Source organism: Myodes glareolus, chromosome 24, assembly GCF_982192425.1.
Source record: "Myodes glareolus chromosome 24, mMyoGla1.1, whole genome shotgun sequence".
Lineage (NCBI taxonomy): Eukaryota > Metazoa > Chordata > Mammalia > Rodentia > Cricetidae > Myodes > Myodes glareolus.
In genome coordinates this window covers 36,013,617-36,039,449 of record NC_142049.1, presented here as the reverse complement: position 1 = coordinate 36,039,449, position 25,833 = coordinate 36,013,617, and the positions used below count along the sequence as shown (strand labels likewise).

Sequence of the window (25,833 nt, the reverse complement as noted above, 5' to 3'; positions counted from 1 at the left end):
CAACCCTCCACCAACACAACTCAAAGAAGGGAAACACACAGACACTATCACCAAAAAAATAACCGGAGTTAATGACAACTGGTCATTAACATCGCTTAATATCAATGGACTCAACTCACCTATAAAAAGGCACGGGTTAAGAGAATGGATACAAAAACAGTACCTGACATTCTGCTGTTTAAAAGACACACACCTCAACCACAAAGACAGACATCTACTCAGAGTAAAGGGTTGGGAAAAGGTTTTCCAAGCAAATGGACCTAAGAAACAAGCAGGTGTAGCTATCCTAATATCTAACAAAATTGATGTCAACTAAAATCAATTAGAAGAGATGGAGAAAGACACTTTATACCCATAAGAGGAACAATTCATCAAGACAATGTCTCAATCCTGAATTTCTATGCCTCTAATATAAAAGCACCCACATATGTAAAAGATACATTACTAGAACTCAAATCACACATCAAACCCCACACACTAATAGTAGGAGATTTCAACACTCCTCTCTCACGAAAGGACAGGTTAACCAGACAGAAACTTAACAGAGAAATAAAAGAATCAACAGATGTAATGACTCAAATGGACTTAACAGACATGTATAGAATATTCCACAAAAACAGGAAAGTATATACCTTCTTCTCAGCATCTCATGGAACCTTCTCAAAAATTGATCACATAATCGGTAACAAAGCAAGCATTCACAGATACAAAAAAAATTGGAGTAACCACTTGTCTTATCGGATCACCATGGAGTAAAGGAGAATTTAACAACAATTCCACCCCCAGAAAGCCTACAAACTCATGGAAACTGAACAGTTAACTAATGAACCACCTCTGGGTCAAGGAAGAAATAAAGAAAGAAATTAAAGTCTTCCTTGAAAACACAACATACCCAAACCTATGGGACACTATGAAAGAAGTGCTAAGTGGAAAGTTCATAGCACTAAGTGCTTACATAAAGAAAACGGAGAAATCTCACATTAGAGACTTAAGAGCACAAACACCCGAAAGCTCTAGGAAAAAAAAAAAAAGCAGACTCACCCAGAAGCGGTAGAAGACTGGAAAATAATCAAACTGAGGGATGAAATCAACAAAATAGAAACACAGAAAACAATCCAAAGAATCAATGAAACAAAGAGCAGGTTCTTTGAGAAATTCAACAAGACTGACAAACTCCTATCGAAACTAATCAAAAGGTAGAGAGAGAACACTCAAATTAACAATATCAAAAATGAAATGGAGGATATAACAACAGACACTTTAACAAATGGTGCTGGCATAACTGGATGTCAACCTGTAGAAGAATGAAAATAGATCCATATCTATCACCATGCACAAAATTCAAGTCCAAACGGATTAAAGACCTCAATATAAATCTGATCATACTGAACCTGATATAAGAGAAAGTGGGAAGTAGTCTGCAACACATGGACACAGGAGACCACTCCCTACGTATAGCTCCAGTAGCACAGACAATAAGAGCAACAATAAATAAATGGGACCTCCTAAAGCTGAGAAGCTTCTACAAAGCAAAGGACAAAAAGGCATCCTACTGAATGGGAGAAAATCTTCACCAACCCCATATCAGACAAAAATCTGATCTCAAAAATATATGAAGAACTCAAGAAACTAGACATTAAATTCTAAATAACCCAATTAAAAAATGGGGTACGAACTGAAGAAAGAATTCTCAACAGAAGAAGTTCAAATGGCCAAAAGATACTTAAAAACATGTTCAACTTCCTTAGCTATCAGGGAAATGCAAATCAAAACAACCAAAGATAACCTAATGCTGGACAGGATATAGAGTAAGGGGAACACTCATCCATTGCTGGTGGGAAGGCAAACTTGTGCAACCACTTTGGAAATCAGTTTGGCGGTTTCTCAGAAAATTAGGAGTCAACCTACCTCAGGATCTAGCAATACCACTCTTGGGAATACACCCAAGAGATGCCCAATCATACTACAAAAGCATTTGTTCAACTATGTTCATAGCAGCATCATTCATAAAAGCCAGAACCTGGAAATAACCATTGAGATGCCCGTCAATGGACGAATGGATAAAGAAAGTGTGGCACATCTACAACTCAGCAGTAAAAAACAATGACATCTTGAATTTTGCATGCAAATGGATGAAAATAGAAAACACTATCCTGAGTAAGATAATGCAGACCCCAAAATATGAATATGAATATGAATATGTACTCACTCATTAGTGGATTCTAGCCATAAACAAAAGGCATTGAGTCTATAGTTCATGATACTAGAGAAGCTAAGTAATAAGGTAAACACAAATAAAAAGATATATAGATCCTCCTGGAAATTGGAAGCAGACAAGATTGCCAGGCAAAAGTTGGGAGCATGGAGATGAGGTTGGGGCAGGGGAAAGGGAGAGGGGTAAAAAAACAGCGAAGGGGAAAGCAGGGGCGAGTTTGGGGGAGTGGGATGGTTGAAATGGAGCAAGGACTGATATGAAAGAAGGGAAGAAGAAATCTTAATTAAGGGAGCCATTTTGGGGTTGACAAGAGGCTTGACTCTAGGAGTTCCCAGGTGTCCACAGGGACTCCCTAGCTAGGACCCTGGGCAGTGGAGGAAACGGTGCCTGAACTGGCCTTGACCCATAGTCACACTGATGACTATCTTGAATATCACCATAGAACCTTTGTCCAGTGACAGATGGAGATAGAGACAGAGACCCACATTGGAGCACTGGACTGAGCTCCCAAGGTCCAGTTGAAGAGCAGAAGGAGGAAGAATATGAGCAAGGAAGTCAGGACCACGAGGGGTTGGTCCACCCACTGAGCCAGTGTGCCTGAGCTAATGGGAGCTTACCAAATCCAGTTGGACTGGGACGGAACGAGAATAGCATCAAACTGGACCCTATGAATGTGGCTGACAATTGGGGCAGACTGAGAAGCCAATGATAATGGCACTGGGATTTGTCTCTACTGAATGTACTGGCTTTTTGGGATCCTATTCTATTTGGATGCACACCTTCCTAAGCAAGGATGGAGGGTGGACTTGGAGTTCCCACAGGGCAGGTTAGCCTGCTCTCTCTTAGGACTAAAGGGGGAGAGGGGTAGGGAGACTGGGAGAGTGGGAGGGAAGTGGGAGGAGAGGAGGAAGTGGAAATTTTGAATGGTATTATTTATAAAGCAATAAAAAATATTAGAAAAAAATAAAGAAAAAAAAGGAACCAGGTAGAACTTTTCCAAATGAAAAGCACATGAATAAAACCTTACTTGTGCATTCTGATTTTACAAATTCTGAATACATGAGATAATTATTAACAAGATATTAATATTAATACAGGTCTGTTTTTACAAATGAGAGCCTTTGAGCTTGCTGGTCTGAACCACAGCAATATACACAAACTTTAGATGTACACAATCTTCCTTCTGGAGATCTAAGTGTCTCACCTAATCACAACAGTTTCTCTGGTATAGCCACCATCATACTCTGTAGTCTCTTCCAAGGCCTGGAAATCTAGATTCTGAAAATTACAGAAAAAAATATTTTAGCATCTACAGCACACCATTAAAAAAATAATTTATGAGGTTTATTGACAGATGTTTTTCTTACCCGGCTTCCACATATAAGCAATTCAATCTCCTCTGGCCTGAATAAGTATTTTAAGGGAGATTCATTAGTCACCATATGGAAACCTCTGCGAAACGCCTTGAACTGTTTTTCTACTGATTTATTCAGAATGTAGTCTGCATAAAGATTGACAAATTCCTGTACAAATATTAAAAAAAGAAATCACATGCTATAGACGTGAGCACAATTACCTATTAGGCTGCACAGCCGCTTTTAGTCCTGCCCAAAAGAAGTCATTTAGAAATATTTTTAAAAATAAATTTTGAGGAGAGGATTCAGTGATGAAGAACATTAGCAAAACTTACAGAGAATCTAAGCTTATTTGCTAGCGTTAGCATGACAGGCTAACAACCATCTGTAACTCTACTTCCAAGAAACTAAACACCCTCTTCTGGTCTCCATGGGCAATACATGCAAACAATCCATCAACATTCATAAAGGCAAAACATTCACGCAAATAAAACAAAAGCCTTTAAAAATTAATAGAACGTATGAACAAAGAAAAATACATTTACAATTCCTCACTTCTAAGAGTAAAATAGGAATTAAAATAAAATGTAATTTTATAATAGCAAGACTAATATAAAAGATTAAGAAGGACTTAATATAAAGAGCTTCAACACGTTTCAAAGTCCTTTAACTAAGTATGCAAATATAAATTTACAATAGAATACTAAATTTTAGCAAATCAGAATGTCTCATGATTTCTACAAGTTTTGGTAAAATATCTACTGTATGCAGTTCAGCAAAAATACTATTTGTTGGTAAGCTCAAATACTGTGTTAAAATTATTAAAAATGGAATTGTGTATCCTGACAGAAATATTTTACAAAAAGGGTACTAATATAAACTTACATACTCTAACAATTATACTATTTATTGTAATTTTCTTATACTGCTCAGTTATTTCCTCTTCCCAAATGAATACCAAATTCCAAATTTCAAATTCCAAATTGAAATGTTGTTTCAAACAGAAAACAAATCTAACAAAATGAATAATTTTCACATGTATACTTAGATTTTAAATGGGAAATATTTATACACACTAATTAGGACCTTAGTCACTGGGCCCTATCTACCTCGAAGGTTTGATATGGTAGTGCCCTGTTTCTGGTGTTAACACTATAGCTAGATTTACCAATTCATTTTCTCCTAGTCTGTGGACTCTTTCTCTAGCAATTAATTGTGTACCTTCATACTGGCTCTTTCTAAGGGTTGATAAACTGTATCTTCACTATTTACATAAATTTGTTTATGTAATTTTTTGTTACTGCTTCAAGCAGTATTAAATAATTCTTTGAAAATTCTAAGAATATTTCTTTGAAATTTATTATTTACAAAATAATGACAGAAAATTTTTATTACCTTCCTGTTTTCATTTGTAATAGGGATTTTATCACCATTTTCCTTTAGATCATACATCATTGGGTTACCGAAAAGATCTGTCTGTGATATCTGGAAAGTGATCATCATATCATCTTCCACATTCCCTTCATATTCCAATAAATCCTTTAAACTCTGATATAAAACCTAACAACCAGAAAGAGAAGTGAGGTTACCAAATAACTTATAAAAAGCATTTTAAAAGACAGAGAGAGAGCAAGAGCATGTTTCATTCCTTTTAGAAACCATCTGTCAATAAAAATAAAGCCAAAATTATTTATTTACCATCTCCCTAGTAACTTAATGAGACACAAAAGACTGTCATTGAGTCAGGTGGTGACAGTGCATGCCTTTAACCCCAGCACTTGGGAGGCAAAAGGCAGGCGAATCTCTGAGTTCAAGACCAGACTGGTCTACAGAGTGAGTTCCAGGACACCCAGGGCTACAAAAAAAAAAAAAAAAGAAAAAAAAAAAAACACGACAACACCCACAGGGTCTCCAAGGAGGAAAAAACCACATCAGCTGTGTCCATCAAAGACCAGTTGATGTTCATTCCACCAGGCAGACCCACAGGCTACACTGAAAACAAAGTGTTCACAACATTTCACTATATGATCAATCAAAACTCGCTTGATGTGATCTATAAAAACAACACTCTTGAAAATTTTAAACTTTACCACACTGGGTAACAGTATATATTGCAAAAGATTCCAAACAAAAACATATTTTTATAAATTAGGATGTGTTTCTACATGAAGTAGTATCTTACAGACCAAAAGAAGAATGATAACTTACTGGGTGAGAGTCTCCCAAGTCACAAAAGGTTCCTTTTTTTCCCATTAGCTTCCTGTAGACAACCATGGGAAAATGGACATCCAGTATACAATTATTATAAATAGCCAGTCCGAGGACTATGCCAATCAGCGTGAACTGGCCCTCGGTTTCAAAGGAAGATGGATTAAACCAAAACAATTTTGTAGCTTCATCATATGTGAACATACCTATAAAAAATAAATTTTAAAATAATTTGTATTTTTCGAAGTTTTAAAAGTTAAAAATAAAATTTTGAACAAAACAACACATAAGAATTTTAATACAGAAGATATAAGTTTTTACTACTAAATGCATGTGACAAAACTGTGCAAAAGTAGTATATGATTATATTAAGTGCATTAACAGCTAATACACAGTTCTAAGAAACCAATGAAACAAAATAATATGCAACTTGGGTGACATTTCTAAAAAGGTATTTTTAAAGATTAAATTATGCATAGCTTATTATCAATTTTCATTGACAAATAAAAGTTAATTTACAATCTTTTAGGCACTCAATTACATTTTAGACACTGAAACTTAAACAAGAAGCAAACTCATGATCAAGTAAAAAATAATATAATGTTGATTAACTTTAAGTTACTTAGATACCTATATAATGTGAACTAATAGTTTAAAAAAGCAATTTTGTAATATTTCATCTTTACATGATCTTCATTATTAAAAACCAAACTTAAAAGACACTTTTTCCCTATTATCATTACTTCATCTACGGAACCAGTAATAGAGATTTGTCTTTTTTTTTTCACTGAACAAATATAAAAATATTTAAAATAAATTCATATGCTTTCTAATTTTTCTAGGTTCATTTTCAGCTGCTTCACAGGAAATACTTCTAAATTAAGGTCTAAATATGCTGGGGTAGACGGGGTTTGCGTATCTTAGCATTTGGCAAAATGAGACAGGAGGATCATGAGTTCAAAGTCAGAAAGCACTAATATAATATAAAAACACTATCCACAAAACCAAAACCAAGACCAAAGTGTATGTATATATGCGTGTGTGTGTGTGTGTCTGTGTACACACACACACATATATATATATTTGAAGGTCTGGGAAAAAAACTTTTTTCTAATGAAACAGGATTATTCAAAGCCAAATAAAACAGCATTAAAATGTACTTTTAACTTAATTTTGTAATAGTTTTGAATGTTCATTTTCAGTTTTAATGAAAAAGAAAAATACAAATTTCTCTTTGACTAGAAGGAATATAAATGAAATCTATGCCTTTTCTTGCAATTTAATATTTGTGAAATACTGGTTTTAAAATTATTCAATTCATACCTGAGTTTCACAGTTTGAAAAATAAATATTATTCTCATGCCTTCAACTGTTTTCAATCCACCATTCTAAGGTTTAACAAAAAGATATTTTTTCTCTACTAGAATATTTGGCTAAACAATCTAAGGAATAACATGAATACATGAGAGACAGATCAATTCCTGAAACATACACATTTGTTATCTGTAACTAATTAAAGGTAAGTCATACTCATTTTTTTGTTGTTTATCATAGCAGAGAATATTCATAAAGTCAAGTTTGTAATTCAAAAAACTAACATGAATCATTAACACTTACCAATATCTGGATTAAAGATTTCTTCCACGACCAACTGAAAAAATTCTTTGGAAACACCTCCCTCATCCACTCCTTGTTCTCCTTCAAATTCCACATACAATTGCTTCTTCAAGTCTGCAGGATTCTCCATAGCAATCATCTCTAGCTGTTTATAAACGAAAAGATAAACAGGAGGACTGATGAAAACAGCATAAAAGCTAAACTTTCTTCTGAAAACAAAGAGTATTAATAGGAAGCAATTTTGTTTCTGAATGGAAACAAGAAGCAAACGGACCAATCCCCAACAAAAACAAGAGAGTATGATAGAGTGTTAGGGACATGCCTCATTAGTTAAGAGTGCATCATTTATAAGCATTAAAACCTCAGTTGGAATCCCCAGCGTTGACGTTAAACTCCTGGCATGGTCCCTCATGCCTGTAATATGGTGGAGAACAGGCTGGAAGAGCTCTAAGGCATAGCCAAAATGGTGAGCTTCTATTTCACTCAATGATCTTCCTATCTAGAAGTGGAAAGATACCTGACATCATAGATGGGCTTCTAGATGTTCACACATGGGTTCACAAATCAGCACATTCACATGATTAACCACAAACATACACCACACAACACATAACACACAAAACCATCACTGCATAAAATGGTTACTTCTAACTCAGCAACTGAATTTTCTATTATATTTTATAAAATAAATTAATATAATACATAGAACGAGGCATGAGAACAAATTGAAGCAGCAAAATGCCTGTTGTCTTAGCAAAAACAGCATTGTTGAATAATAGAGATTATAGCAGACCTATAAATAATTTATATTTATTAAAATAGAAGTGTAAAGAGTTAAGCTTTTCTAACTGCCATGCTATAAATGAAATAATTTCAGTTAAGAAATATACATTAGAAAGTCAGATGTGTTAGCTCAGACCTATGAGACAGGAAAATGATAAGTTCTAAGAAATCTTGGATTACATATTAAGACTCTGTTGTTAACACAATTCCCCTCCTGCCAAAACAAATTTATAGTTATTGCCACTTCTTAGTGGCTTATAATGTGACATGTAATATCCAAATTTTCAAAGGCAGATGAAACATATATTTGATATCTTTATTTTTCATCTAACAATTAGCCAAACCTGCTCTCCACTACCATTAACTTCAGTTCACTATGAAATTAATATTAAATTATAATGTGTTATGTTGAAATTGTAACTTGTTTTATCTACTTAAATTTTGCAGATAGTAGTCATAACTAATTATACAATTTATTTTCAACATAGTAGTCATAACTAATTATACAATTTATTTTCAACATTGTTTCCAAATACCTGTTAGCTTAAAAAAATGTAACATTAAAGATGAAAGCTTGACAAAACAATATTTAAGAATGTTAAAGTCTTCTTAACTATTTCAAAAGGAATTTTAAAATGTTTTAAGTGGCACCAGAATAAGTCTACTAGTTTACTAATGCAAATGCCATAAGCAACAATAGTGTTTTGGTATTCTAACAATCTATAAAATAAATAAATAAACCCAAATTCTCATAAATTCAGGAATCTGGTCAAGTTGCCCTAAATCTAAGTTTAAAATTTAAACTGTGAGCTGCGATGGTTTGCCACCAGTGAGAACTAAAACAGAAACAACAAAAATAAATAAAAACACTACATCAGAATCAGCAAAAGGACCTGCTGTTTGTGGCAAGATAAATTTCAATGTACAGGTACAGATTTTGTTTAGGATGCTATATTTTTCTTAGTAGGGGATACAGCCAAAACTTTTTTGGGAAAAAAACAAATGGTTCAAATTACTTCCTGGATACCTTCAACTTATGGATTCTATGATATTATGAATTCATTTTTTAAAAACATCTCTGTCTTGGTCTTAATTAAGTCATTTGTATGTCTTCATGTGTGCACCTTACTTGTCAAAGGAGTTTCTCTTTGGCCTAGAAGACGGAAGATCAGCACAGGCTGTACTGTCAAGAAGCCCCAGGCATCTGCCAGTACCTGACTATCTACCATCAGTATTGCAAGGCCCACTCAAATTTTCCTTTTGTTAACAAAGTTTTGAGGATTAATCTCAGGTCTACTTGTAAGTACTTTACTATACTAACTGATCTATATTCTCAGCTGACATACATAATTTTAAGTCAGTATTTATTGAAAATTTATTTTTGAGGCAGTAAATTTTTGCTGAATATATAAGAAACAAAATACTCTATTAAAATAAAGTCGCAATTGTCACAAAAGATTAACATTCAATTAAACGTCAGTAAATCAAGCCAAATTTTTAATGTACAAAGAATAAAAGGGGGTAATATTCTCCCTACTACAAGATGGCAAAAGTTTAATAGTATATAATTTCTATGAAGCATGCAAAATTGGTGAGAACTAATAGTATTTTTCAAAAACTCTATTTCTTAAAATTCATAATTTTATGTTCCGAACAGATCAAAAGGTAGACTAGTTCTGAGACTACTGGTTCCGGAGAATTGTCTGTATTCTGTCAATCATGTTTTAAATAAACGCTGATTGGCCAGGCAGGAAGTATAGGCGGGTCAACGAGACAGGAAGTAGAGGAGGGGCAATAAGAAAAGGAGTATTCTGGGTAAAAGGAAGCTTTCTCTGCAGTCCTGCACATACTGCAGTCTTGCACATACTATGGAATAAGATGTGATCTGCCCTGCTGAGAAAGGTACCGAGCCATGTGGCTAACATAGATAAAAATAATGGGTTAATATAAGTGATAAGAGCTAATAATCAGCCTGAGCTAATGAACCAATAAGTTGATATCTAATGTAGACTCTCTGTGTGATTTTCTTTGAGACCTAACGACAGTGGGAACTGGGCAAGACAGAAACCCCCAACGAGCATGTCCCTAATGTTACACTGTGCAGTCAAAAATTATGTAGATTCAAAATTAACCTAGGAAATTGAAAAGGAAAGCAAACCAACAAAAGCGCTAATTGAAAACCTGTCTTAAGACAGAATAATTTTGAACCTTTAAATTTCAATGATCCCACACAACATTGCCCTTATTACTGTGTAATCTGTTTTAGCGCTTTCTCCCAGTTCTCAAATTGCTAAGAATTCAAGAGATTTCAGTGAATGCTTTCATTTTCTTTTCCACCATAGAAGTGAAACTGCTTTAATCAAGCATTACTAAAAAGGAAAAAAAGGCCGACACTACTTATGCATTTGATTGCTATTTCTATTAAAACATGTAAATTATTGGTTCAAAAGCTTGTTGGTATTCTTAGTCCTTTTTCATTCTAATAAGACAGTCTATATCCATTTCTAACAATCATTGCTATCCACCCCCCCAAATACCGGTTAACCAGAAGCTTTTAATACTGCATATTCTATTATGATCACTGAAAACACAATCAATATTGACGTGCTCAGATTAATTCTCTAATACTAACTCTGCCTCTAAGTTTGGGTTGCAAGTACTACCATTCTATTAATTTAAAATGCCCCAGGCTCTCTACACATGGTAGCACATGCACATAACCCCAGCACTCAAACTCTTTAATGCTGTTTACCTACATAGAAAAATTCAGGCCAGTGAGTGCTTTACAGGCATTCTCTATCTAAAATAAGATTAACAAATAAATAAATATTTCCAATTTTGTCAGAATGTTTAACCACAAGATTTTTTTTTTCTTTTTCTTTCTCTGGTTTTTAGAGACAAGGTTTCTCTGTAGTTTTGGAGCCTTTCCTGGAACTAGCTCTTGTAGACCAGGCTGGCCTCAAACTCAGATATCCACCTGCCTCTGCCTCTCGAGAGCTGAGATTAAAGGCGTGCGCCACCACCGCCAAGCCTAACCACAGGATTTTAAAGACAAAAATATTGCAGGATAAGAGCAGCAGAAGCAGTATATAAAAGTGATGGGTCACTTTACAAATAAAAACAACCTCCCAAGTAGGCTGTTAGAAAACTTTACAGATGGGCTTCTAAATTAGTCGAAAGGTCGTGTAAATTATGAAAGAGTAGCTCAGAGAGTGGCTCCAATCCAGCTGCAAGTGCTAGACTACAGTCAACTACTTCTCCACAGAAACTAGATAGAATATTGGTTTCTGAATTTTGTGTGCCTTTCTACTTTCTTTGGTTTTCTATATTTTTTCAACACTCACATATTATTTTCAGAATCAGGGTGTATTTAAATGTTATGTTTTAAAAATAGTTGGCAACTTAATTCTGTAGATGTATCCAATTGGCTATTTAAGAAGACCATTCTTAATGTGTAAAAGTGATTTTGGATATATTACCTGAGGATAGTGGGCTAGTAGCCAATCTTTCTAAAAACTGTGGCAAGAAACGAAACGTATTATATAATAATATCTTTGGCAGAAGCCATTATCATATGAAATCACATTAAATTTTCTGTTTCCTAAAAATAATAATCCTTAAAACACACACACCTTAAGCCACTGTTTCAATCAAATAGCATAGGAATTAAAATTACATTACATACAAATTATATTACATACAAATTATAGTTACAGTACTTTAAATAATAGCTTTTATTTAAAACTGAATTTATAAAAATCAAGTTGTTTTATATGTAATTGGGTATATGAAAATGAAAACTGTTGGAAAATGCCAGACAATTTTGAAAAAAAAAACTGTGTGCACCCTTAACCTTATTTATTATAAAGCAATGGATCTTATATGTATTTATATTTCTTAAATATAAAATAGATAGTATTGCCTAGTACAAAGGAAAAATAAAATATACTGATATTATTATTCTTTATTAAAATACAGTGGTAACTGCCACACCCTAAATAGGCTTCTTTTCTGATTAGAAACTTTTGCTCTCATAGATTGTTAAAATAATTTTAAACTCTTTAACTTTAATTAGCAAGAGAAAATCCTGGCGAGATCATTTTTTACAAGATGATCTCATATGAAAGCATTTCTAAAACCATACTAAGTAGAATATATATTGATACAAAACATTCTATTCACATATTTTCAAAAATCAAAATTTTTTTGCAAGTCCATCATTTAAAACATTTAGACATCCTAGCTAGGCGGTGGTGGTGTATACCTTTAATTCCAGTACTCAGGAGGCAGAGGCAGGCGGATCTCTGTGAATTCGAGGTCAGTCTGGTCTACAAGAGCTAGTTCCAGAATAGGCTCCAAAGCTACAGAGAAACCCTGTCTCAAAATATTAAAAGAAAAAGGAAAAAAAAAACATTTAGACATCCTGAGTTACTACCTCAAATCCTATGCTGACATAATTTAAAAAGAAAACAACTAAGGATAAAATTATTTAGGGAGATGCAACACTCAAATTAGTTCAATAGTGCTAAGACTCTCCAAAAAAGGTGACTTATACATTTTGGTAAATACTCTTAAAATAATGACCACAAATGTAATTGCCTTAATGAATTTAACTTTTCTCATGTTATCTGTAAACAAAAGACCAAAGTGTTGTGCTTTAAAGTTTAAGCAGGTTACAGCTGAGTCAAATGATTTCATCTTAGGTAATAAATCCAATTATGACATTCATTTCTACAAAGAAGAATCTCTCTAAAGTTCACTTTCCTCACGAAAATAAAACAAAGGAGTTTTTGATATTTTATTTTAAATTATTAGATGAGGCTGAGCCTATTCTTTTTTTATTCCTCTTCTAAGAAATTACTTTTAAGGAGAATTCCATTCATTTCTATTAAAATAATGTTAAATAATAATCACACTAAGCAAAATTTAATTAATGAATGCTTGATAGAATTAAATACACAACACAAAAAAACTACATTATTAAAGCACTGTAGGCTACTGATGAAAAACTGAAGTACATGTAGCAGTAGGTATTTATAATAAAGGTAATTATGGAAGCTGAGTTAGGCGATGCTTTTAGACTCCCATATATACAGGGTTAGTGACTTGGGGAGGAAATTGAGCAACAATTCTGATAACTTTTCTTTGAACCAATTTCTTTCATCTGCATGTGCCAGGTCCTGGTTTTTAGACTTTGCTTTCCAACTTTCCATCTTCGCCATTCCTTTTGGTCATCTAAATAACTATGTAAAATTCTAGAACTTACTAATTTAATCAAGTCCCATAACACTATCAGCTCCTATTTCAATCACACTGACTTCATTAATCTTTTTAAATACTGGCAATATTCTAAGCACGCAAATTACAATAGCCTATAACCTATACATATAAACTGTACTAACAGTTCCCAAATATTAGTTTGTGGCATAGATGTACCAAAATATTTAAAGTATAGATCTCTAGGTTGCCTGTCAGAATCCCTAATCTGAGACCCTAGAAGGCAACACCTTAATTTTTTTTTTTCTGTTGTGTTTTCATTTGGGCAGCTCTCTATTTAAGACTGTGAGGGAAGTCTGAAGCCACTCATGTATGACAGTACTGTCTCTTCTTTAATACACACTACACTAATCTTCTACTCCTTTCAAAAAATAACTTTAAGATTTGATACACACTACAACCCTTGAAAAGCTTTGTTCAAATTGAAGAGAGAACATATATATTTAATGGAGGGCAAAAGGATACATGTGGCACAGCACAAATGTGAAGGTTTGAGGGTAAGGTTTGGGCTTCAGTTCGTTCCAACCATGTGCAACTAAAGGATCAAACTTAGTCATTAGGCCTGGTAGCAAGTCACTTTACCCACTAAAACCATCTCAGTAGCTTAAGAATATAAATATATATTATATATAGAATATACATATTAGTGTGTGTGTGCATATATATGTGTGTATTAAGAATTTTTAAAAACACTAAAATTGTTGTCATTCAGACAGAAGAAGGGTTCTCATTAATATTTATTTCTGCATTATTTTCATGGCAATAAAAGCCAAAAAACAGTTAAAGCAAAGCTCAAGAGAAATATTGCAGTAGTTTTTAAAAAACAGTACCTTATACTTAATAAAACATTTCAAACACTATTCTCTTGTTCAGTAACAGTTCCTCTAAAAGCACCAGCTTGGGTAGAGTCGTTAGACTGATTTGAAGTGAATGACACATAAAAGCAAGGGACATACTCTGGCTTTAAAAAAAAGACCAGAGTGTACACTCTTATAATTTTAGCACTAAACAGGAACAATAGGATCACAAGTGCAAAAAAAAATCATAATTACTAATTCTAATTTACTGGCCTATTCTGTACCTTTAAACTAGCTAGTCTAATTAACAAGTAAAAAAGTAAGAGTCAATAGAAAACTTATAAAAATCACATATGTAATCATTTCTAGGCCTCATTTGTAAACTAAGGAAAAAAACTTATTATCTCCTTCTTAGCTCTTAAGTTTAGGGTACTATAACTTTCATTATTTATTTATAATGTTGAATTCTCAGCAAAACTTCTCATTCCTTCTTCTCTATACAACCTTAATATGCAGTTCAAAATGACAGGATCACAACCAAGAGTGATCAACGGGAACTATTCTTATGAAAAAAAAAAGCACAAGATTTAAAACACAACAGTGGTGCATGACAAGTAAGGCAAGGATAAACAGAACAAAGCTGACTCATCAGATCATCGGGGATCTTTGTAGATACTGCTTGCTGTAAACCTCCTCCTTTCGGTTACTAAACTGACCTGACTTGCGATCAGTAATGCTGATGGGGGTTCTCAATTTGATCTTAAGGTATATGTCTATACTTACATTTCTAATCCTTTCACACTGGTATGTTGAAAAAGAAAGAAAACTAGGGTTGGGAGCTAAGGTGGTATAGAAAAACGAAGAAGAGGGGAAGAGGAAAAGTAGAGAAAGGAACTGCAAACTGGATAAAGAATAAAAGCTGAGAACCTTCTCAATAAATGTTAGCTCTTTGTTACTAGTGTATTGTTTATCAAAGAGACAGGCAGTAGGATTGTTGAAGACACAGGCTTTTGTAAACAGGTCCTAGACAAGTGCAGATATTATCTAATGGATTATGATTTGTAACATGTCAAAGCATATAACCAGTTGACATAACTAAGTAATATTCATAGCAACAATTTGTTACCATAATTACAAGGCTTACTGTTGATTTCATCCCAACACCTCTTTAGGAAAAGAATGTTAAATAAAGAAATGGTTAATTTTCCCCTAAAAGACCATTTAAAAAATATACAAATATTACCTAAATTTTTACTGGTGCTTAGCATCACTTTATTATAGAAAAAAAGGAGGAAAGGAAGAAAATAACAAAGAAGTCTGGTAGGAAAGGTGGATGATTTTGGTTAAGTCTGAATTTAGTTTAGTCTTACGACTTTTCAAATTTAGGCAAATCCATACTAAAAAAATATTATTTTCAAATAAGTATTAATCAGTTATCTGTTACAGGTTCTTATTATTTGTTAGTATATAAGGGTGACACTTTAAGTATAACAGATATTAAATTTTACATCAAGTTCATAGAAAAACAAGTAGCACTGACAAGAATAATTAATACCAAACAATAATGACCTGAATTTGTTAAATATGATTCTGTAAAACTATGACCAGCACCCAGCAAACCAATTTTCTGGCTTAACTGACAGAGACACTGCAATTCTTGTCATCTGTGGAAGAAAGGAACAGTTAAGAAGTAATGTCATCTGAAAGAAAAATCAGGGTATTAGAAGCACCTGACTTCCCGGTTAAATATTCTAGTTTTGATTGAAAAACTGAAACATTAATACCCAAATGAAGTCTCAGGACTTAACATTATTACAGTTAAAAAACCAAAATCTTATAGTGTCATATAAGACAGAGTGACTTAGTGGCTTAGAAATGAAGTCTTACTGATACAAAGAACCAACCTATCCTGGTCATATCATCCAGTTCAGAACAAGGAGTTTTACATAATGCAATCTGCTAGACCCCCTTACTGCTCCCAATCACACCTAGATCTGATCCCAAGCCTGAGCATCACATCTCCCTTTGTCATGGGTTTCACTCTTCATTCTTTGAAAACAGTCTTTTCTTTTGGACAGATACAAATGACACAAAAGGGACTGGCTTTCAAGACTTAGAAAATCTATCCCCCTTTAGTGCTCCTTAAATGTGTATGCGTGTGTGCATGTGTTGGGGGGGAGGCACGGGCACATGTTAAATGGTGGAATTGCTACATGTGTGGAGGTCAGAGCACATCAAATTTCAGTCCTTTCCATCTACCTTCTGAGACAGGGTCTAACTGCTCACTACCTTACATTAACAGGCAGGCTGACCCACAAGCTTCTGAGGGCTCTTCTGTCTCCACCGACCAACCTGCTTTAGGATGTGGAATCATAAATGGTACTACCACATCATATTTTAAACATGCTCAGGGAATCCAAGCTTAGGTCCTCATGTTTGCACAGTAAATTTTACCTAGAGACATCTCCTGAGCACTAGATAGATTATTTCAAAAAGAAATAATCATTATATTAGACAACAAATAGAATCAGTATTTTCGGTGAGTAGCAAGAAAGGTATAGTAACACAGATCAGAAATACCAACAAGTTCCTAAGTTACAGGACATCATTTTTCTTTCAAAACCATAGATGAAATGAATACACTGAAAAGTGTCACTCTGTAGCTTTCAGTTTAATTCTGATTTTAAGTAACAGTCAAACTTACCCGGACAAGTGCATCATCTATGATATGGTCACGTCTGACTTTGAGTCTCAAATACGGATTCAACTGCTGTCCTTGAACTAGACTGTAGAGAACAGTGATTCTTCGTTCACTGTACATGCGAATTCTATTGTCATAATATAATCCCAAATTCTTTGTGACAGCATTCAAAATAAAGGGACATGTCATAAAAGAGAATTTGTTCTCTGTTTCAACTTTGAAAAAGGTATAATCTTTATCCATTTCTAGAACATCATTCAATGGTTCATTAATGAATTCTTCAAAGGAGATAAGTGGTTTTCGACAATCTAGAGTTTTAACACCAAGTTCAGTTTCTATTGGGTCCACTCGAGGACCTTTCTTATTTCTTCTGTCCTCTCCCAAAAGCTCCTGCAGGGTCAACTCACTGGAATCAGGTATGGGCTCTTCATCATCTTCCTCATTGTGATTTGTGTCCACTTCCCCTCCTACTACATTTGCATAGTAGACCATTTTCAAACACTTTGAAGCAGCAACAATGGCATCATCATCATTCACTAGATTTCGGCTATTAAATTCATTGCTTATGACTTTGTAAGTAATTAGTTGCTGAAATGTTTCCATCATTCTCCGAATCTGGTCTGCACTGTATTTAGACCAAAGTCTAATCAGTTTTCCTTGAGCTTCAAGGGGTAGCTTACTCATAGCTTTGCAAAATAATGGCAGGGCCATTTCCAGATATTCAGGACTGTGGAGGTTTCTATTCTCCATTACAATAATGAACAAATTGAGATAATTAGGATCTCGAGCATACACACTATGATACAGCAAGTCACATTCCACATTAGGTGACAGATATACAATTGCATTAAGAAAGGCAGTTTCTAGTTTTTCATTAGAGAGCAAACTGGCGTAGACCCTTCTAATAGCATCAACATCCACAGTCACTTCATCAGGACCTAATTTCTGTGCATTGTTGTCTCCCTGTGAGCTATCAACCATCCGGGAAGAAGATGCTTCTGAGTCTTCTTCCATAGCAGCAGCAGCGGCAGCAGCAGCAGCAGCAGCGGCAGCAGCAGCAGCAGCAACAGCAGAACATGCAGCCTTTTCCTTTTCATCTTCATCCTTGTCTTCATCCTTTTCTTGTAGAGATTTCAATTCCTCCTTAGTGTGTTGTTTGACTTTCCGAAAGCTCATAACCAATGCCTCAGCACTAGAAAAAATTTTTCCAATTACGCGAATTAAAGGGGAGTAATCCTCACTCTCTCTACACACTTCCAGAATTTCATATACAATCTCTTCAGTTAGGTAATTCACATCTAGAAAACGGAAAGACAAAGAAGAACTATTGTTGTGATATACATGTTTATTTTGTGATCGTAAGTTCTAGTAATAAAGTAAAATACCTAAACATTTTGAATTCGAAAAGCTAGAAATTTTAAAAAAATAAACCTAATTGGTAAATCAACAAACTACACTTAGCAATTCCTATTTCATTTAAGTAATATCAACAACCTCACCCTTTAGCATTCATTCAACAACATATAATTATTAAGATTTGCTTTGTAATCAAGACATGCATTAGTATTTTTCTAAGTATAAAATAAATATGTATGTAATTTCATTGCTATACTGACTGCAACCTTAATGAAGAGTTACTACACTAATATCCTGGAAGCGTTTTCCCTTACATTGTTCTCAAAAGACTAAGAAGGCAAAGTTTTATACCAAGTGTTGCTCGGTCTCATCATATGCAAGCAACCCTTTTTCTACTCCCGTATATATTAAAATCAAGTGGCACACGCCTTTAAGCCCAGAACTTAGGAGACAGAGGAAGGCAGATCTCTGTGAATTCAGGTGAGTTCCAGGACAGAGCATTTACACAGAAAAACCTTGTCACAAAAAAAATCCCCCCTACAAAAAAAAAAAAACAAAAAAAAAACAAAAAAAAAACCTAATTCATTTTCTGTGTTTATTTCTTTCAGGTTCTTATTCTGTGACTGAGGAAAAGCAAACTCTGAAGTTAAAGCTTCTACTGCTGCTACTACTACTGCAACCTGTTACCATGAGTCAGGTCCTCATAGCCTAACAAAGCAATCGGAAATTATTAGAGGCCATTAAAAATAAACAGTGGGTAGAAGCTAAGAAAGCAAAGACCATAATCACCAAAACTCACATACATTTTCTCCCAGGCACAAAACTAGGGTGATAAACTTCCTAGCTTCCCTCACCTTTATAGTAAATGTCACTCTCATCAAAGGCTATACCCTTTCAGGGCAACAAAGCAAAAGATATTTTATCTTACTGACAAAAGATGAATGACATTTTATATGCTAAAATTTTAGAAATCAAACAGCAAATAATAATGATGAAACCAAACATAACCTCTTTGTTGAAGAGTACCATACTATAATCATTAAATCAAATATTTAAGGAATGATCATTTTACAATTATGTTGAAAAATCCATCCCTACCTTCACTGTGGCAAGTATTTCGTTACCTATATTCATCAAGTAAAAATCCTTTCTTAAAAAATAATTTATTTTACATCCTGGCTGAAGTTGCCCCTCCCCTCCTCTCCTCCCAGTCCCTTCCCCCTCATCCCCCCCTTCTGCTCTGACCCCTGAATCCACTCCTCATTTTCTGTTTAGGAAAGGACGGGTCTCCCACAACAAAACAAAAACAGCTGTATTTGTATCAACAAGACAATAGTATGTAAAAATCTTTACTATGATCACTACATATTCTTCAAGGTACCTACTCAACAGTAATAACAATATAAAATTCAAGTCATCATTGATGGAATGGCTTCCAGAAGATGAACTATGAAGCACTAAACATTATACACTACAAACCTGATCTGTGGCCTGCTCCAAGCGTTATCAACACTTGTTTGTTTAATGATCTTGAATTCTTTCCTTAAAAAAAAATAATTTGTCCTTATATGTATTTATGAGAAGTAAGGGGTTGGCAGACATGTGGTGCTGAGAGGGTAACCTGAAGGAGTTGGTTTACTCCTTCCACAGTGTGGTCCCAGACATCAAACTCAAGACATGAGGCCTGGCAGCAGGTACCATGTACCTGGATGAGCCAGTATGCCAATCCAAGCACTAATTCTTCAGTTTATTAAGGATAAGTAAGTATGAAAGCACTAACATGGAGCTTATTTCTCATTAATTCAATGAAAATATTATGGTATCTTCTTTGACCATTCAAGTATATTTAATTTCTCTAAAGTGTTAGCAAAAACATAGAAAATATGTATGATGAATGAACAGTCTGTTAGGAGATAACATGTTTGACCTACAGTGTTCTGTTTGAAATGTTTAATTGACAACTCTCTTCTCCCTCCCCTACGCGTGTGTGTGTGTGTGTGTGTGTGTGTGTGTGTAAAAAGCACTTCAATCAGAAATAAAAAGTTATAGTCTGGGTATCAATGAACAAAGTAAGTGAAGAAACCATTTTAAGACTCACTTGTACATTCTAATATATATGTTCCTGATACTGTTTGTTTGAGACAGGATGTCACATCATGTAACACAGACTAGCATGGAATTCAAGATGCTCCTTCCTTAGCTTTCTAAGTACCTAGACAACGCCACAAGACTCATCTCAAAAAAATCTTAAAACGTAGTATTTTATACTCTAAAAAGTACAAAACTGTTTCATGTAAGAACAAAGCTGTCATACAATAACTGATTAGATCTACACATCTAATTAGAACGAACAAATACAATTATCAAAATGAGAGCAGCAATATGATTAAGCATTTATAACTCCTAATTAAAAATATTAAAATAATGGAAATAAAAATTGGAGTGATCTGCAAAACAAGAAATTGCAAAATAGAACACATGAGCAAAAAAAAAAAAAAGACTAATACATCCACTATGTACTAGATTTGTTCCTACAGACAGCTGCATTTAACCACAATGGCATATTATACTTCATTTACTATTACTCTGTGATGGCCCTCTGGAGCAGAAACATGCAAAATGGAGCCAACACAGATTCCATATTCAGTATATTGATAGTATTCACCTATTTATCCTTACATGAGCAAATTCATGAAAAAGGACTAGCAATATAGTTTGTGTAGCAAAGTTTCTGATATTTCTATAGTTCTATTGTGAAATAATAAACCTGTATGTAACTCAATTTTATTTCAATACCTCTTAAACATATTTCAAATGATAGTGAGTCTAAGCCCTTGGCAATTTTAACTATCTCATCATTAATACTAATTATTTACATTAAGCCAAAAAAAATTGGACATCCATCATGAAAAAGTAGAAAATTTTAAGAAGCTTCAAAATATAGAACCATTTTACAAAGCATGGATTGGTTCCCAAACTAGTATCTCAGATGGTAGTATTTACATTGCATGTCACTAGAAGTCCAAAGACAGTCTCAGATACCTTGCTGAAAATAAACAAACAAGACCTAAGTACCTTGTGAGGATATCAAATGCCTTAGATAGAGAAGGCAGAATATAGAAAGAAAATGTTATCTTCTTTTAAGACTGTCCCTGGAGTTTCAGAGTTCATAACAGGATTTACTATAAATACAATGTAAGTTATAGACTTTGAGACCTAAGTCTATGTATGTTTCATTACATACATACCTTTGTATGTAATGAAACTATTACATACAATGGAAATCATTACAAGTTGAGATTAAATCATTCACATATCAACTTTTACAGTATAATCTGTTTCTGACTAAAAACTATCATATCAATAAAAGGTAACTAATTTAATAATAACTGTCCTTCACCAGACCTTATCAAAAGAGAGGCTTTTACTATACTGTGATATCTTTAGGTCACAAAAAGGCAAAAGAATAAAAGCAATACATTTAAATCTCTGACACAGCTTTTAATTAACTATTTTCAATTGAAAATACAATCTCTTACCTTTAAAATCAGGTTTAGCTCCTTTTCCGTCCTTGTTCAGTTTTACCTCTGAGTTGTTAGGTGTACCTTTTGAGTTCTCAAGGTAAGCTGAGCTTGCTCCTTTCTTGGAAGGATGAGGATCACAGAGTTTTGCATTAATTTTATAAAGCTCAAGGGCTTTAATAGCTGCTGCATTGTTATCCATACGAAGAAAAGTTGGACAGGAAGCACAAAACTCATTCGTGCAGGCCTCATTTCCACAGCCTTCGGTTAATTGGTGGTAGTAGCGTTCTATTAGATGCTTTGCAGCTGCTCGCTTCCTGTACCAGACATTCAAACAAAAGGCAAAGTGATTAGTATTGCTCAAAAACAAAGCCCAACAGATAAGACAAAAGTTAACTAAGCAATAAAGCAATAAACTAAATATTTAGATGGAGAAACTGGAAATCTACTATTACCTCCAAGTGTTAACTGGTGAAATACCTTCTAAGAAACTGTGATAAAATGTCATCTTATAAAAATTATCATTTTAATATAGTATGCTTTTCTTTGGTTTAAAAAAATAAGCTTAATTTGATGTTGTATGATCCTTAAACTGTTGAGTACAACTAAAACCAAAAAGTTGAATCACTGTGCTATGCCAGTTCTCCTTTTCATTACATATGAATAATTAATTCTAATAACTTTCAAATACTTAATTTGCAGAATTTAATACCAAATTTCTATCTAGAGTTTATGAAAGAAATTCTCAATTAATAATCATGAGAGATTTAAAAGTAAATAATCTAAATCTCGTATTATACCAAGGGAAAGAAGCATCACTGCAAATAATCTTAAGCCCAGACTTGTCACTAACCCTCTTCATTAAATCCTTGTCATAGGAAAGATGAAGGTTTTAACTTCCATTAGGGCAAAAGCATATTCATCTTACTTTATAAGCTTTAAGCATGAAGATTAACATTTGATCATCAATTTATCAGGCAAGGTGATCAATAAAAGTTAAACTAATTATGTCATCGACCAAGAAGTTGTTTTACATAATCTATCTCTATAAGTTGATTTTAAAATTCTATCCTATTCTATTTTAAGTAGAATCGCATACTTAGTCCACAGAATTCAAAATGATCCCTTTGGACTTTAATTTACAAGCACAGGAGCTTGTAAAGCTTCCAGTAGGAAGAACCTACCTACTTTCACTCTCAAACCTTCATGCCATTGTTTTGCTAATGGATAGAATAAGTCGACAAGAGCACTAGAGGTGAACAAGCAAATAGGAATCTGATAAGTCTTAGGACAATGACTCTAAGCAACATAGGCAGATGGCACAAAATTGTATTTCAAACACTACCAATCAATTCAGGAGCTTTAATTAGGAATGTTTCTTATACATTTCCCAATCATAGTGTGCAAACAGAATGACCCACAGGCCAAGTCTGATGCACTGAATTTGATCCCTGGATCTCATTTGGTGAAAGGAGAAAACCAATTACCAAAAATTGTCTTCTGATCTCTAAAACTACACCATAGCATATACTCAGCCACATACATCCATACAATATAAATAAATTTAAAAAATGCAAAATGTATCATATGAGCTAGAGATCCTACTTAAGGGAAAAAGTGCCCAATTAATGAAGACATTATTTCCTATATCTAGTGGAAAATCAGCATGCCTAATAACAGTTATCTGCTTCAAAACTGACATAGTTCACCAAATGAAATAATTACCCAGAGCCTTCCTGCTGTATTCCTAAGAAACCCAGTGATCAAATTATAGATGTAGGGAAAACCTGTGCTTCAAAATATAAAATAATAATCTTCCAAATGACACGATTAAGTTAATTCTTTCATGCTTTTCATCCTAGCTATTTTCTGTAAGCGTGTACTAAAATAATAAATATAACTATCAACGAGAAAGATGTTTCAAAACTTCATCAACATGATTTCAAGGGGCCCAAAATTCATTTATGTATCCACAATTTTTAAGTACTAATTTTGAAGTGCAATATACTAAAATACTATTTGTCTTAAAAATATGAGATTTTGTCTAGAAAGAAGTCCAAAAGAGCCATGTGTGTACGTGCATGTAATGTTTCTCTATGAGATGAATGAAAACTGTCAATTGTGTAAAGAGAAACCAGAACATCTAAGAGTAGTTTCCCAGGGAATCAGCTGTGTAGTTTTAAGGAACTAAGCGTCTAGGCCTCAATTTTAACATCTTGAGTTCTTTAACATGTCTACCACTCAGTATCCAGTAATAAACACATCACATTGCCAGGTGCTCTGATTATCATGTGAAACTTGACCTTGACAATTATTGTCAGTCTACAGACAATAGGAGACAGAACTGAAAAAAGCCAAATCTTGTGATTGAGACCTTATGCCTAGGACCAGAAAAGCAGGCAGCAAGACTTCCACCTTCAGAATCTATTTCCAAGCACTGATGGTGATTTCAGAATGATACGTATTCAGAACACAAAACTGCAGAATCGTGTACTACTGGTTACTGTAGAGGAATTTCCTGAATAAATAATATTAATATATTATATAAGTTAACACATCTGAAATAATGAAATTATTATGTAATTAATGGAATATTATACTTTATTAAAAACAAAAATATTACCTGTTATATCACTGGGCCCTATTGTAAATATTGTAAATATCATTACCATTATCATTGCCATTGCAATTGCTATAATTACTATCATTTGCACAAGTATATGACTTGATCAAGAGTTACTACTCCACTAAAGCTCAGAAGAATGACACAGGAGGTCACACATTTGATAAAGGGTTAAGTTCAAGGCTTGACTCAAATTTTGAACTTTTAGTATTTCTAAAGGGAAACTTCAGAGTTACTGCTTGAAATTGACCTGCTTCTCTGCACCCAGCTACAAATAGCAGCTTCACTAATAAAATAATAAAAATTAAATTAAAAGGTCATGTTAGAACGTCCAAGATACCAACAGCATCAACCATATTAAGCACTATTCTTCTCTCCCCTCAAATTACCTGAATGCCAAATTCAGCACACGTACAGACATATAGATTCATTCAGGATGTATATGTAAACAGCCACTACACTGGGAAACATGATTTCAATAAACTTCCCGTACAATGTTAATCCATATACAGCAGGAGTCATTACAGTACAGCTTTCTGCCCAGTCTAGACATTTACCTCTTTCACAGTTCAAGTTTAAAATAGTTTAAATTTTGGCAAGGGGAGGAGTTCGAGACAGTGTTTCTCTATCTAACAGAGCCCTGGCTGTCCTGGAACTCACTCTAGGGTCCAGGCTGACCTCAAACCATACACTGACCTCTGCCTCCTGCCTTAGATTATTTTACAATCTTAAATCAATAAAAAAAAAAACCCAAACAGTATTTTATTTACACTTGTGAAATTTGCATGAAATTTAAATTTCTATTTTCATATTTTCGAATACAGTAAATTTCAAGTATTTACTTATTTTCTGTATGGCCTCTCGGAATTCGCAGTGCACCCCAGTGAAACTTTCATATAGTCATCTGGCCTCCTCACTTTCTCTTTTCCCTCAGCAGACGAATGAATAAAGTTTCTTTCTCCATATTACAAAAAAAGGAGGGGGAAAAAGGCCTGGACACAGGAAAGAAGTGAGAAGGAAGAGGTCAGGAAATGAAGTGAAGCCTTTCCTATATCATTCATGGACAAAACTCCGCAAGAGAAGCCACCAGTTACTTTTTTTAGCGTCTTCATATTCCACTAACCTTTGTAAGTATATTAATTCCGTAGATAAAAATATACCATTATTATTTAGCCCATAATAAGGCTCAAGTGAATCATACCAGTGTGAATGCTATTTAAAATAAACAATACTTGTCACCTGTTTATAACTTTCTCAACAGCAACTAGCCATGCTTTCCACAAATGACAGTAAGAGAAAAAAATCATTTCCAATATTCTCAGGAGCACTAACAACACTATTTGCTGGTTCCAGCTAATCTCTTTAACAACTGGACACTAA

General features: G+C 34.0%; 1 protein-coding gene and 1 long non-coding RNA gene across 3 annotated transcripts in view; one reads left to right on the top strand and one right to left on the bottom strand.

Moving 5' to 3' along the window:
• LOC125400634 (uncharacterized) overlaps positions 1-25,580 on the top strand; it is a 97,314-nt gene extending 71,734 nt beyond the window's left edge. The window contains exon 5 of the long non-coding RNA XR_015736404.1: positions 18,918-25,580. This is a non-coding gene — a long non-coding RNA (uncharacterized LOC125400634). The remainder of the gene's footprint in view (positions 1-18,917) is intronic.
• The window catches only part of Ube3a (ubiquitin protein ligase E3A), an 81,690-nt gene that overhangs the window by 19,134 nt on the left and 36,723 nt on the right, over positions 1-25,833 (bottom strand). For both annotated transcript variants that reach the window (XM_085682693.2, XM_048434725.3), the window contains 7 exons: positions 21,849-22,147; positions 16,957-18,251; positions 7,396-7,540; positions 5,779-5,984; positions 4,966-5,130; positions 3,583-3,738; positions 3,420-3,493 (listed from right to left, as the gene is read on the bottom strand). In XM_085682693.2, coding sequence (XP_085538819.1) covers positions 3,420-3,493; positions 3,583-3,738; positions 4,966-5,130; positions 5,779-5,984; positions 7,396-7,540; positions 16,957-18,251; positions 21,849-22,147 — 2,340 coding nt within the window. The remainder of the gene's footprint in view (positions 1-3,419; positions 3,494-3,582; positions 3,739-4,965; positions 5,131-5,778; positions 5,985-7,395; positions 7,541-16,956; positions 18,252-21,848; positions 22,148-25,833) is intronic.